General features: G+C 47.3%; 1 protein-coding gene across 2 annotated transcripts in view; it reads left to right on the top strand.

The window, feature by feature from the left end:
• The first annotated feature begins 6,973 nt into the window (after positions 1-6,973).
• The window catches only part of EFNA5 (ephrin A5), a 297,997-nt gene continuing 290,127 nt past the window's right edge, over positions 6,974-14,843 (top strand). For both annotated transcript variants that reach the window (XM_056139145.1, XM_056139144.1), the window contains exon 1: positions 6,974-7,186. In XM_056139145.1, coding sequence (XP_055995120.1) covers positions 7,062-7,186 — 125 coding nt within the window. In that variant the 5' untranslated portion in view covers positions 6,974-7,061. The remainder of the gene's footprint in view (positions 7,187-14,843) is intronic.

The raw sequence follows: 14,843 nt of genomic DNA, 5'->3' as shown, positions 1-14,843 counted from the left end.
ATACTTATAATTACATCAATTATATAAAATAGATGTTTTCACTTTGGGAGGGTCTCTAAACACGCAAGAGAGCACAGTGTACATACATACTTTTTGGGTGATCGAGGTGGAACTGAGGAAAAAAATACCAGCTATTAATTTCAATATTAATAAAAAATTAATTTTTTCTGAAATGTGATATTCTTTTTGAAAAAAAGAGGTATACTGCAGATGTCTATACCACTGTAATGAGCAAATACAACTTTTGATAATATGCATTTGTGATGGTATAGATTCTTTGAAGGCATGTAGGATTATTTAATCAGAAAGAATATTCTAGGACAGTATAATTATGCCTGTTGATCACTTAGATCAATCATGTAAATGCAGATAAATTTTATTTGATGATTTCTATGTAAAAATATATGGAGGAGGACTACACAGCATTTCAGAGTGTATACATGTTCAAATAGCAAAAGGCAACATGAAAATGTCTTAGGAGAATAAAATCACCTACCAATTTGAGTTTTATGGCTGAAAACTGGTGCTATAACTCTGGTATATGGACTAAAGTCTAGATAAAGAAAAATGATGTAGAAATTGATTCTTGTTTGCTTTTTTTTAAAGTTACATATAAACAAACACATTGGTGATATACAGAAACATGCAGTTATGTATGTGTTTGATCATTTGATTTGTTTATCAACATGACTGCTCAAACTCCTGTACACTTAAAAGGCTTGCTCTGAAGGTCTTATTTAAACTATGTTTTGCCTTACAAGCGGCCACCATGGCCGACAGGAGTTCGGTTCCTCCGCCCCTCTCGAAGAGCCCGGAAAGCTACCGAGAGAATCTCGCCCGCACGGCAGAGCCTGGCAAGCTACCCGTGACATATTTCGACATACTGCCAAACACAGTAACAACAAGTCTCATGATGGAGACGTTACTGGGCCCGCTCGAGCAAATCGATGAACAATGGGAGGACCGTGCTATATAAGTCACTTGATAATAGTTTATAAAATATATTTATTGAATAACAAAATTTACCAAATGATAACATTTATCAGAGAAGTTAGCTCACTTAATAATGCATTTAATCTTTCTTGTAACTTCATTTTCTTAGTTATCAAGTCAGAGTTACCGATTCTAAGTTAACAGCTATATTAATTCAGAGTCGCTTAGTCTTGAGACTGTGGAGTTTGATTCACTAGCTGATTTTATGCAATTATCTGAATATCCAACACAATAGAATTTCCCCTTCTGTCTTGGAGTAATTTGTGAAGAAAGCAGTCCAAACTAAAGGAAAAATTCATCCATATTTAAAAAGAAGCTTCATCCTTGCAACCATATCTTGGGGGTAGAACTGTTTTGTGATCACTATCACTATCACTATCACTATCACCATCACTATCACCTCGTTGTTCGTGGATTTGCTCGAGCAGGTGCCAGTAATGTCTCCATTCATCCCTGTCATGTGCTAGTGTAGCCCAATGGCATATTGGGGGCTCTTTCAGGGTCAGGGCAATGAGGACCATCGTTGTTACTGTTTTTGGCATATCGAGTATGCCACGGGTAGCTTGCCAGGTTCTGCCGTGCAGGCGGGATACTCTCGGTAGCTTGCTGGGCTCTCCGAGAAGGATGGAGGCTTTTGGGGCAGCCTCTAATCACCTTTACAGGTATTCCCAGTCAGGCATATATGTGGGCAGGATACTCTTGATTGCCTGCCGGGTTCTTTGAGAGTGAGAACTAGACAATAAGTTCGCAAATGTGGGGCCGCAAATGTGGCTTCTGGGAGCTTGGTTTTATAGTCTGGATCTTGGCTGTTGATGGGGTTACATGGCAGTTGGTGGGTGTAACTGTCTAGCTACTGGAAGATGGGAGATCTGGGTGGAGGAGGCCCAGTCCCGAACCGAGCAGGCTTGGAGATCTCAGCCCTGGGTCCCGCACACCTGGGTTCCTCTGCCGGTTCCTTCATGCATGAGGCTCATCCTAGTGTGTGGAGAGTGGTCTCAGCATGGCTGTGGCTGGGTCCCAGAGGTCTTCAGCTGCTGGGACTTTGCTCAGGGCAGAGATGGAAACTCAACCCACCCGGCTCCAAGGGGCCCCGGTGAGGACAGCCAAGCGCGGGAGCAGGAGACTCTTTTTGTTTTGTGATATGTGAACATTATTATGACTTTAGTTTGGGAGCCGTATCAGGTAGTGCTTGGGTGCTACTCCCTGCTCAGTGCTCGAGGGTCATTCCTAGTACTGCTCAGAGAACCTTAAGGTACAGGGAACTGAAGCTGCAAAACATGTGCTTTGAATGATCTTCCCAGCTCTGGAAACATTATTTTTAAAGGATCACTTCATTTTAATAGAGAGAACTATGAAACTGGGTTCTCTGAAGTATCAACATCCCTGCCTGGATGGTTAGCTAGAACATTCCTCCAGAAAAACAAGGTTAGGACTGACTGCTTAAGTCTGAATTATTGCCATTGTTAAGGTAAAAGTAAATTACCTGTAGTAGTGATTCTCAATTCTCTGTGCTCATTAAAATTCCCTGGGGAGCTTTGAAGCTGGGCAGAGCCAAGTTCTAACTCCCAACCAGGGAGTAGACCCTGGGCATTGTTCTTGTTTTGAAAGCTCCCCAGGTGAATGTAAATTGGAGCCAAGGTCAGAACATTGTTCTAGACAGCTCAGAAACAAATGAAGTAAATCAAATCTCTATTTCTGTTTTTCATGTGACATCTAACGATTATTGCTTCAATGTCACTTGTTTTAAATCACCAGCCAACTAGGTTGTCTGAAGTTTTAATACCAAACATTTTAAGAAGGCAGTTGGGTAAAGCCTCTTTACAATTCTTTCCCAGTGGACTTTTCAGGCTCTCGGTTCCCTACAAGCCTGTTTCAATTTCGTGGAAATCACAGCATTCCAACACTCGCTAAATTTTTATTCCTGTTTTTAGTTCCTTGCAGTGTTATTTCTGTCATGTCTGCACCTCCGTGTATACTTGGCAAAATGCTATTTATTCTGGAAAGGCCAGCTTAAAAGTCATATAAAAATAAAATATTTTATATAATGCTTATTGTGTAACTGAAAATCACTCGAATAATTTCCTGGAGAAGTCATATTACCTACAGATAAATGTAGAGTTAATTATAACATCTCTCAGTTTCCACAAAACTTATAATTACTTAGTGCTATAATCTCAAAGGGAGACATTTAAGTTTTTGAGGAACTTGACATAGGCATTTGAGTTATATTCTAAACAGTTTAAATTTCAACAGCTTTTATTCCAAACCCTTGTAATTATTTTAAGAAGACCAAAGTATGCTTTTTTTCCATTTCAAGTGTAATTATTCAGATCTTAAACAATTTAGATATATTTAAAATAGTAAGACCGAATTTTTCTTAGCGTTTAATTTTCATATTTGACCAATATGTGTACCTCTGAATAAGAGAAAATTAGATTTTTCTCTTTTATATTTTTTAAATTCCTTTTGTCTTTGATGCTACAGGAAGTGAACTTGCTAAGTCCCTGATACTCGATATTTCCCTGACTCAGATAAGGGCCAGCATTTTTACTGAGACAGGAGTTGTGAAATCTCTTCTTCTTAAGATACTTGTCCCCTGAAAGGGTTCAGAATATTCCCTGCAAAACAGTTTCAGTCACATGAGCACCTATTAGGCGGAGGGGAGAAATGCTTCCTTCCTGCTATCAGAAGAAAAAGATACCCTAAAATATACCACGACTTTGAACATCAGCGAGACTACACACGGGAGAAAAGCCAATAACGTTTTTAATGAAAATTTGATTTTTTTTAAAAACGAAAGCTCTGGTTCTCTGGCGTAAGGTTTCTTACTTCTTCCCCACTGCCGGATTTCTGTGAACTATAAAGGTAATAGCCAGTATATTTGCTAATATTCTAAGTGTGCATCCCTCAGACCCACCCCATTAGAGCAGGGGCGGATTGGGGTGGGGTGCGAAGGGCTGGCAAGGATCCCCAATCAGGAGAGTTCTTTTCTAGGACAATTTTAGTGTCTCCGGGGCAAGTTTCTTGAATTGATAACTGCTCGATTTTCGGGTAGGAGCCCGTCAAGGGTAGGTAGTTGCAGGCCAGCGGGAACTGCTCCTACGTCTCCGGGCCGTGATTGATCCCTCCGCAGACTCTCCATCCAACTCGGCCGCGACGGGCTGGAGGCTGCGGTCCCGCCGGTGCCGACTGCGGGCCGCCACTGGAGGGCGTCGGGCAGCTTCCGAACAGCTCTGCGGCACCGGGAGCCCTCGGGCAGGGCAGGGCAGGACAGGAGGGGGACCTGAGCCTCTCTCCGGTCCTCCTGGACCAGGGAGAAAAGGGGCACAGCCGGCAGGTTTGGGGGCGACACGGACCGCCTTGCTTGCTTGGGCTCGGACCTTCCCGCCGAAAGTCCCCAAAGAGCAGGACAGGATGACGAGGCGCGCGGGACCCGGAGTGCCAGTCTGCGGGGTGGGCGCCCCGGAGGGCCAGTCTGCGGGACGGGCGCCCCGCAGTCAGTGACCGGCGCTGGAGCCTGGCATCTCGGTCCGGGGTGCGGGCCCGAGTAGAGCGGGCTGGGAGACCCTCCCGACCGCGTCCCGAGCGTTTATTTCTCCTGCAGGGATTGCGCAGCGCAGGGCCCCGGGATGTGGATGGCGAGGTGTCAGGTCCCTCGGGTGGACTCCCCGCTCGCATCTGTTTTCTCCCAAGCTGTAGGTTCGCACTGAATTGCAGTCACTTTGACACTGATTTTTATTATTATTATTATTTTTAAAAAAGGTGTTTTCACAGCATCCCTTTAGAAAAAAGCCTCGCTTCCTGCTTCTCAACGTTTAGATCCCTGGAAGAAAGGCTGGCGGCCGCTACCGAGACCCCAGGTCTCCGGACAGTCCCTCCTCCGGCAGGGCGCGCAGTGGGACCGTGCAGCTGCACGAGCCATTCGCTGGGGGCCGGGAACGGAGGCCGACCTCGGGACCCCCAACCCTGGCCACTGAAGGCTTCCACTCAGGTCAAAAGCTGTCACATCGCTCCCAGAGTGATTCAGCACCCAAAGGGTTACGCGCGGTGCCGGTGAGGGCGGCGGCGAGGGCGCCTCGGCGCTCCCCGTAATTCAATTAGTCAGGTTTCTGGAGGTGGGTGCGGGGGGGGGGCGCACTTCGGGAAAACGCCCCTTCTGGTGGAGCAAGCCAATCCAGTCTGGGCGAAGGGGGGGGCACGCTTCCCCCAGCAGCAAGCGCACGGCAGGCCGCCCGCCCATTGGACGCTGCGCCACTCTCCGCCCCTTCCCAAGTCAACTGGAGGGTGGAAAAAAGCGGCCACATGACCTGGGCCGCGGCGGCCGCCTCCCGGGCTGGGCTCCAGCGGGCGACACCGCCCCCTGCTCGGGCCCGCGCTCAGCCCCGCGACCCCCGTGCCCGTGCGCGCTCCCCTGTGCCTGTGCGCGCTCAGCCCTGGTCCGCGGGCCCCGCACCCGTGTGCGCGCCCCCCGTGCCCGCGCGCGCTCCTTCCCGTGCCCGTGTGCGCTCAGTCCCGACCCTAGGCCCCCGTGCCCGTGCGCACTCAGCCCCGCTCCCCCCGTGCCCGCGCCCGCTCAGCCCCGCGCCCGTGCCCGTGAGCGCGCTCCCGAGCGGCGGCGGCGGCGGCGGCGGCTGGCTGGCCGCGGCTCCGGGCTCTCCACGCAGGGCATTAACGAGGGGGCGTGCCCGAGGAGCTTTTTTTTCCCATCAAGCATTTTTTCTCTCTCTCTCTCGCTCTCACTCTCTCCTTCCACCCCCCCCCCCCCCACCTCTTTTGCAAAACTGACTTTTACCCCTTTCCACTTCTCGCCAGTCGTTCCGGTCCTCCCCGCGCTGCTCGTGCTGCTGCTGCTGCTGCGGCGGCGGCGGCGGCACTCAAGTTTATTTTCCCGCCTGGGAGGGATTTTCGGGTTCGCTCGGCGGCTCGCACCGCGCGTGGCGGGTGCAGCCCGGCGGGGCGAGAGGAGCAGCTGCGGGAGCGTCGGGGAGGTTTTCCGATGTAGTCATCGGGGAGGTGCCACCCGCTCGTGCGCGCGCTCCCTTTCTCTCCCCGGGTCGCAACTGATTGATGCATCTCTACAAGTTGCCGGGCTTCGCGCCGGACCGCTCCGAGTGGCGGGGACACTTCTGAGAGCCCGCCCGGGGCTCGAGTCTCGCTCGCCGAAGGCGGCCGCAGGAGGCTGGCCCCGTCGTCCTCCGCGCGCTCGGGACTCGCAGGGATCGGCGCGAAAGTGATTGTTTGCCCTCGCGCTCTGCGGCGCCGCGGCGGGGCTGGCTTCGTCGTGCAGGGCTGGGCACCGTCGCTCCGCCCGGCTGGCCGGCCCGTGACCTCCGCTCTCCGTTCGCCCGGGCGCACGCCGACGCCCGGCCCCGAGCAGCCCGTGCCAGGACACCTCCCCGCGCCCGCCGCCGCCCGACTCCGCCGGGGGGACCTGCCGGCGAAGCACGCGAGGACCCAAACTTTTCTCTGAGGTTCGCCCGGCGAGGTCGCTCCTCGGCAGCTCCCGGACGCCGGCGGTGGCTCGGGATCCCCGCCCTGCCCCGCGCGGCGCCTCCGACTGCTCCGGCGCCTGCAGGGTCGCGGCGGACGCGCGCCGCCTCCGCCCGCTGCCAAAGTAACTTGGAGCGAAGCGGGGCGCCGACGCGGAGCCGGCCCGGCGGGCCAGTGCATGTCTCCCCGCGGCCGCGGCGCGCAGCTCCCGGCGACCGTGCAGCGTGCGCCGCCGCCCGCCCCGGCCCCCGCGCAGCCCCTGCTCCCGGGGTGACCCGCCGCGCACACGCCCGCCGCTCTCCGCCGCTCGCCCCCTCCGGAGCCCTCCGGCGCGGGCGCCACTGGGTCTCCTGCTGCCCTGCCCGCCGCCCGGTTTTCTGCCCGCTCGCCTCCCCCTCCCCGGCGGGGCGCGCGCCTCTTTCGGGTCTCGCTGCTCCTCCCGTTTCCCTTGGGTGTTTTTTAATTTATTCCTATTTATTTGGCTCCCGAGCGCGCTCGCCTTCCTCCCCCCTCCTTTCCCCGGATTCCGGCTCTCTCCCGGAGCGGCGCGCCGGGGGCTCCGCCGCTGGCCGGGCGTGATGCTGCACGTGGAGATGTTGACGCTGGTGTTTCTGCTGCTCTGGATGTGCGTGTGCAGCCAGGACCCGGGCTCCAAGGCCGTCGCCGACCGCTACGCCGTCTACTGGAACAGCAGCAACCCCAGGTAAGGCGGCGCGGGGCGCGGCGCGGGGCTCCCGGGCCTCGGCCCTGCGGGTGCGCGGCGACGCCTGCGGGCAGCGCTCCCGCGGCGCCCCTCTTTGTTAGGCTGCGGCTGGGCGGCCGGGCGCCCCCGGGGGTTCCCGGGGGTCCCCGGGGCCGCGGCGCGCGGGGAGACGCGGAAAAGGCGGGAGCCGGAGAGGCCAGCCCTCACTGGCGGCCGCGCCGGCCGGCTGGCATCCCGAGCGGGGCTCAGTGCTGGGGTGCTGGGGAGCCCGCCCGGAGATGGGTGCGTCGCGGATTGCGGGGAGCCCCCCTCCGGACATCTGCAAAGTTGTGTTCCCCCCTCCGGCCCTCCTCCGCATCTCGGATATTTCCTTCCCTTCTGGGGGTGCGCTCGGAGCGCACGGGCCGGGGGCAGTGAGGGGGGCTGGGAAGCGGAAGCTTTAGGCTTTTTATTTTCCTCTTTAACTGCAAGAGAGCGAGCGAGAGAAAAATCACCCGACTTCTGGGTCTGTCTGGGCGAATCGCCCCCTCCTGCATCTGCCATCCTCGGGTGGGCTCAGGGGGCTGGAAGTTGGAGCTAAGGCCGGGTCACGTCCTGTGCGTCGGGCGAGCTGCTGGAGTTGGCAGCGTCCTGGGGAGGTGGGGGGACCCCGCGCCGCGTCTCGGGGCGCCAGCGCGACTACCTGGCCCCGAGCTGCGGGCGGCCCCGAAGCCCGGGCCCGCGGAAGGCTGGAGGTGGACGCCCGCGCGCGCCCCCTGGACCTCGCCTCCAGCTGGGGGACGAGGATGAGGGGTGTCCGGGCTGCCGAGGGGAGCCCCTCCGACCCCTTCCTTTCGGCAGGGCCGGATGGCAGCTGCGAGCTGTGTCGGTGCTCGGCGCCCCGCACTGGCCCGCCCCAGGGCGGCCGGCTGCGAGGGCTGCGGGGTGCGAGACGCAAAGAACCCCGGCGCTCCTCCCGCGGGGCACCCGCTGCGCCCCGGCCGGGGAAAGTGCCCCAGCCGCTCGCGCGTGGGGAGCCCGGGCCCACCTGGATCCTCGGGGCGCAAACCCACGCAGCGCTGCGGGGTGGCCACCGAGAGCGCCAGGGTGGGCGGCGGGCTGGACGTGCCACTTAGCACTCGTAGTAAAGGAGAGGAGCTAGCCACCCTGGCACAGGCCCTTTATGGAAGCTGACAAGACAAATAGAGCCGGCCTTCCAGTTGCGATGGTGTTAAAAGCAAGTCTCATTACGGTGGTCGGGCTTATTCCCCTCTGGGCTTTATTAGACAGCCGGGATGAAACGGAGGAATCTCTTTCTCAACTTAAGAGCCCTGTTAGATCAAGCCCCTCGGAAATTGATGCGTCGAATTTGGGACGTTCGACTCTTGGTTCTCTTTTCCCTTTGCAAACTTCCCCGTGTGATTTTTGCCTCGTGGTACCTACTGTTATTCCTTTATGTGGAGACCTGGGTGTGCCGAAGGTCTGGCGTTAAAACAGAAAGAATCCACACCCTCCTCCTTAACCTGTCGAGCTAGTCTGAGTTGGTTCAGGACGTTTTATCTGAGGTTATCTCTGTTTTATGCTTTTGATACTGTTGTTTGGTTTGAGATTAGTACATTGATTTTTGTCTCAGGTCATGTTTTTTAATAGATTTGCCCTGCCTGCAGAAAACCCTTCTGCTCAGGTTGCCATGTGGCTTTGAACCTGCCCAGACAAAGTTCATCTGTAGAATTTTAAAATGCCCAGTGTATTCTTGGTCAGTATTTTCACTTGAGGATTGCGGAAGGGCCCTCCTGTTGGAGGAGTATCAGTTGGGCAATGGGCATGGGAAACGCTGCTGTATCCTCCCCTCCACACACCTAGAATCCTTAACCATTCTCTGGGCTTTATGGATACTCTATCGTCATGTTACCCCAACAAAACTCATTTTCGGAAAAATAAGAGTTTCAAAACTAGGTGCTTCTGGTCAGCAGTTTCATCTCTGAAATTTTGAGTAAGACGGTGCTTTAGATTGCCTTAAGAAAGTCAGCTTGGTTGTAAGTGAAAAGGAACCCAATGCAATTTTGAGATAATTTTGAAATAAACAATAATTTTATTGCAAAAGGTTGTGCAAGAAATTTTGGAGGAAACTCACAGGTTTTTTACACATTTACACTCCCAGTATTTTACACATTTCATGTTAAAACTTTAAAAAAAATTGTTATCATTTTGTTGAATAAGTTTTCCAGGTCTTTTGTTTTGACATAATCCCGTCTTTTAAGATTTTGCAGAAGATGTAAGTCTATTTTGGAAAGAGGGAAAACTTTAATTGCTATTTAAGTAGATTTTTTTTTGACTCAGATGATAAGTTTAGATCACATGTTTAGTTGAGAAAAATTAATATTGCAACAGAATGAAGTAGATTTTCACTTATACTAATGAACTTTAGTTTGCAATTATGTTTAGTTAAAATTAGAATTAAACATTACTTTGTAAATATTTGAATCTACTGCATAACTTGCGTAGTCATTAGGAGTTTACATTGGATTTTAGTATTGACTTCACTGACCATGGCATACTTTAACAGGAAAAAAAAAATCAACTTATTTTCTCTCAGGTAGTTTTGTTGTTAGAATCTGTCTTTCCATATAATCACTTCTGGGCAGTGAATGTTCACTTTTTAAATGCTGATAATTTTTAGTTGCCAGTATTTATTTGGTTGTGGGCCGAATTGATTTTATGTGTAGAATTGATATAAATCTCTTAAATTGAAACTGAGAACTATTATTCTGAATAGAAATATATATCATTTGCCTAACTGTATCTGCTGTATTTTAGAAATTGGAAAAGTTTCCGGATTCCACCTAAATAGTAAGAGCAAAAGAATGAGCCTTTACTCAGATGTTGAAATCTGGACCAGTTTGGTACTAAGTAACTTTAAGCAATGAAAAATATAAATCAGTGCTAATGTAACTACTCTCAATTTTTTAGGAATATAAAAAGATCTTAATAACTTTAAAAATGACTTTCAGTAATAAAATTGTATTTGTATTCTTTCCAAGTATCTATCTATAGAAAGAGATGATTCAGTATAGAATGTCTCTTAATTGGAAGCATAAACATGACAATATTCATTTAAACACTTAGCATGTATTGCAAAGTTCTTGAATTCTTTTGACCAGTTGCCAGAATGATGTTAGGATAATTAAACATGTCTTCTCCTGGTTGCCTTTAATGGGTGAAATAGTAAAATAATACAGTGCAAATATAGCCAGCACAGTTTAAGAATACTGATTTGGTACTTTGCTTCTGTTAAGATTTGAGCACCATTGGCATAAAAGGTTATTATCTGAAGGGGAAAATATCTCTATAATTCATCGGGGATTTACTAAATTTCAAACTAATCATATTTTGTCTTTGGGCTTTTTCTGCTCTTGCAGAGACTTGTAAATTAAACATTTCATGTTAGAAGTAGTCGGTAATTGACACTATTTAGTTTTGTTAACTGCAATCTTGGAGTTGTGAAAGTGATGTGTGTTCTAGGTCAACAGTCCCAAATCTCTCTGACAAGGGCAGGTCATAGCCATGTACATGGCAATGTACAGTAGAGAGAAGTAGTTGTGACATTCTCTCTCTCTCTCTCTCTCTCTCTCTCTCTCTCTCTCTCTCTCTCAATTTTTCCCTAAGCACAATCTCTGGAGTACTTTTTTTTCTTTCAAAATCTACTTGTTCATTTTTTACCACCTGTGCCAACAGTGTTTTCTTATGTCTATCCCAGTATGCCAGAGCTGTGCCTTAAAATCCATAAATTTGTTTTGAACAGAGATAGAGAAAGTGGATCTCATTTTTGCATTAGTTTTATCACTGACCTTATAACCGTTTGACTTTGTTTTTGACATTCTAAATCTCCTAGTGGTGCTTTCATACTTGAGAAATATGTAGATTCTTCAAGAAAGACACAAGTTAAAACTATATAGCTGTGACTCAACCCCCAATATAATGTGTCACATTATTTGAGGCCTTGAGGCCACTTTATCATTTTGATATTTCTATCAGATATGTATGTAAACTCTTGGCTAAGAATTTAAGCAGATCTCAGGGGTTCATCCATATCCATTCAGAGGAGCACAGAAATGAACCCTTTTCTGTCCTTCTTGAATGTAGAAATTCATACAAATAGGCTTCTTTCTGGACAGCTTGTCATAGAATTTTAAAGGCAAAGTTGGCTACTGAGCAGTTATGTCCCTTCCATTTTATGCATCATAATATGTATTCATAACTTCTCAGAAATAGACAATTGTCTTTTTTAAGGTGACTGCAACAGTGGCTTTCGTGTGAAGCACACTTGGCCATGCCGTCTATTTTGGTATTTCCTGTGTGCGACAAGGTCAATAAACTTCTGATTAAAAGAATCAGAGAGCACGTTCAGTGACTCCCCGTGAGTTGATTTTAGTGCTAGTTACATCCTTAGCCTGATGAATGAATATCTCCTTTCCGTGGATGTTCTAGTCGGTCATCAATAGCTTTAGAGTTCAGCCTTTGAAAACTAAGACTCAGGTTTGAAAAGAACTTAGTTATTGAGGGATAGGGTAGGTCGGGGAATATGTGCAAATTAATCTTGTGGATTTCTTGCCATCCAATTTTACAAGATGCCTTCTGAACAGGCATTTTATTGCATTCTGTCCACTGTGCTGGTTTCCTGTTGGTTAAGGACAGATAAAGATGAGCAACTGCTTTTCTCCCCTGTTGCTATGACCCAAACAAGCTACCAGCTTCATGCTGGGCCAAGAAAATGAATGAATACAATTAGTCCTTCAGTCGTCCTGGCCTTTGCAAGGTTGGTAGTAGCGTATGCCAAGAGAAAGTACCTGTGAGAAAAGAAAAAAAAGACATTAAAATATGAAATAATCAAAGAATTAATAAAATAGTAGAGCAGAAATGTGTGTGTGTGCGTGCGCGCATGAATGTGTGTGTGTGTGTGTGTGTGTGTGTGTGTGTAGAGAATTTGTCCTATGGTTCAGTGGCCCCCGCTCCAGTAGAAATAATTTACTTCAGAGGTTTCTAAAAGGTGTCACCGTGCATCCCTCTTCATTTTTGTGTTTGCTCTGAATAATTTTTAATAACAACAGAAATTATTTAAAAAGCGATAGATTATTTTTAAGGTAATGAATCTCTGTGCCGACTGCTGATTCTATAATCAATTTTCATATCTCTGCACATGCTGCTTAAGTCTCGGACCTGAGTAGAATGCCCATGTGGAAGAGGCAACTTGTACTGTCCTAAGTTCAGTGAGGAAGACCCCGACACCCTCCATCTCCCTTATGCTCAATCCAGATCAGACTTCGGAACTGAGGCAAGATAGTCTTTTCATCATTGGTGATGGATAACACCTTCATAGTTAGGTATCGAAGCTCAGAAAGGAGCAGCAGAAGGGAAGTATTAATATTCACTTTTAGCCATTTGTCTTTCAGAGGTGGTCTTTGACAGCCAAACAACAATAAATTATTGTCTTTTTAAGGGCTTGATTTATATGATTAGATTTATATTTTATCTGTGCCTCAACTTATATCCTGAGCCATTTTGGGGGGAAGTTTCTTGTGATTGATGCCAACTTTCGTTGTTTCTGAGGGGGATATTACTCACTACCAGGAGATCTGTTCCCTCGGAAATTTATCTGCATTAATGTTTTCCAAATTGTCATCATAAACAGGGCAGCTGATGACACGGAACCATTGAGTCCTGTACAGTTAACTAGGAGGCATAATTTCGTGTCTACATGAGAAAAGTTCACTTTTTCCCTTAGTATTCTTAATACAAATCTTTATTCCTTATTGTACCATGAGGGATTTATTTGAAAGGATCGTAACCTGTGCGCTGTTTTCTAATCTAAAATGTTTATGGATAAAGAAACCCTTGATTTTTTGAGCCTTTTGAATATAGTTTTCAAACTGTGAGGCATGTATTTCAATAAAAACATTTTAAAATATTGAAAACTTCTTTACTTAGCTAGTTGCTTAGAGACAGTAGTATACCACAGTGAGGATGGTTAGCCCCACTTTCATTCAGGTAGGATTCTATCATTTTCAATAAGGAAAAATAAACCTTTGTCATCTTTAGAAACATCCTTCATACAATTGACAGTTGACAGGTTGAAGAAAATGTTACTGTCAGGTCTTATTTTCCACTCAAGTGAGAAATGAAAATAGTTTTGAGTGATCTTTAAAAAAAAACTACTTAAAATTATTTCAAAATGGAGGGAAATGTGTATTTTTTTTGGTAGCATATGTCATAGAATTAATCTGCCATTTGCTTTAGTTAAGGTGAGTAAAGTGCATTTCAATAAGACGTTGTCTAACAGGATATTTATTGTAGGAAGCCAATACAGTTGCTTTGTTTGTGGAAGACTGTTTATGATGGGATTCTATATGAGATATGAGAGATTTTATTAAGTTTATTGTTCCTACTACTACCCACCAAGTGACCTGATTATCATAGTTAATGATCCCAAGTCTGGAATGAAGAAAAAGTGGGATTTTTTTTTGCCACGTGGCATCTAAATGTATATTAGTTGTGTTTTTTGTATGTAAAGATTAGACTTTGAAAAAATTAATTCTATATAGCTGCAAGTGCAGCCTGACGGTTTTCATGAGTGCCAAGGACATGAGTCGTACTTGGAGAGTAGGGGAGAAAAATGACAAAGTTCTTGTTTCTCAACTTAAAAATCTGAAGTGTTTGTCCTTCTGTCAAATCAGCATTTTTGGTTTTTTTTTTTTCCCCCTGCAGAAGCAGCCATCTTGTTTCAAGACCGACTTTATTTCTCTCATGAAAATGGTCCGGAAATGAATATGGACGATAGAAAAGGACTAAACCACTTTGTAATAATTCTGACAGGGCTCTACTTTTAAAGTTCTCTCTTATTTGTGAGCTCACTAAAATGTAGCAGTCTTAAATTTTAGTTGCCCCCCAAAAGGATTTTTAAGTCAGCAATAATATATTTTAAGACCAACTGTGTTCTATTTTTAATGTCAAATGTTGGGCTATACCATTTTTGCATCTGTATTTTCTCTTGAGGCTTAATAATTTTTCTCTTTAATTTCAAAGTAACATTGATAAGCCCTACTGAATCCCCCATCCTCCAAAAAAACAAAATCCTGATTTTGGTCTTCTGAATATAGGGAGGCATATCATTTGTTAGTTGAAATTCTATTTTTTCAAATTGCTCAGCGGTTCTAAAATTCTTTCAGCGATACGAGGTGCTGATAAAAATGTATGTTTCTCCCCAAAGGGAGCATTTGGGGTGCTTGAAGAAGTACTATGTGAAGTCAGAGCATTTTTTTTTTGTCCTGGAAAATATAGGTTCTCTCTCTCATTACTACCCTTTCTTGTGAATTCTTATGTAACATTATGTTGGAAGTAAATTCATGCTGTTCCTGAAAATAAAACGGTATTTGTATTAAGTCTGTACGTTTTTTACCATCTATCTTGTTTGTGGATAACGTCTGGAAGAAGCATGTGGCCTAGTAAACGTGACCAAAAATTTATCATAGACTTCTTTCTTCTGCATCTGTTGGATGATGTCTCAGAACATTATACCCATGTGTGGCAGGAAAAGTACAGAACTTCCTTAAGATTAATTTCAAAGGAACCTGATTCAGTCAGTCTGATTAAACGGGCCACAGATTGAATACTACTTAGGGGA

Source organism: Sorex fumeus, unplaced genomic scaffold (genome assembly GCF_029834395.1).
Source record: "Sorex fumeus unplaced genomic scaffold, SorFum_2.1 ptg000131l, whole genome shotgun sequence".
Lineage (NCBI taxonomy): Eukaryota > Metazoa > Chordata > Mammalia > Eulipotyphla > Soricidae > Sorex > Sorex fumeus.
This window is presented reverse-complemented; position numbering and strand designations above follow the sequence as displayed.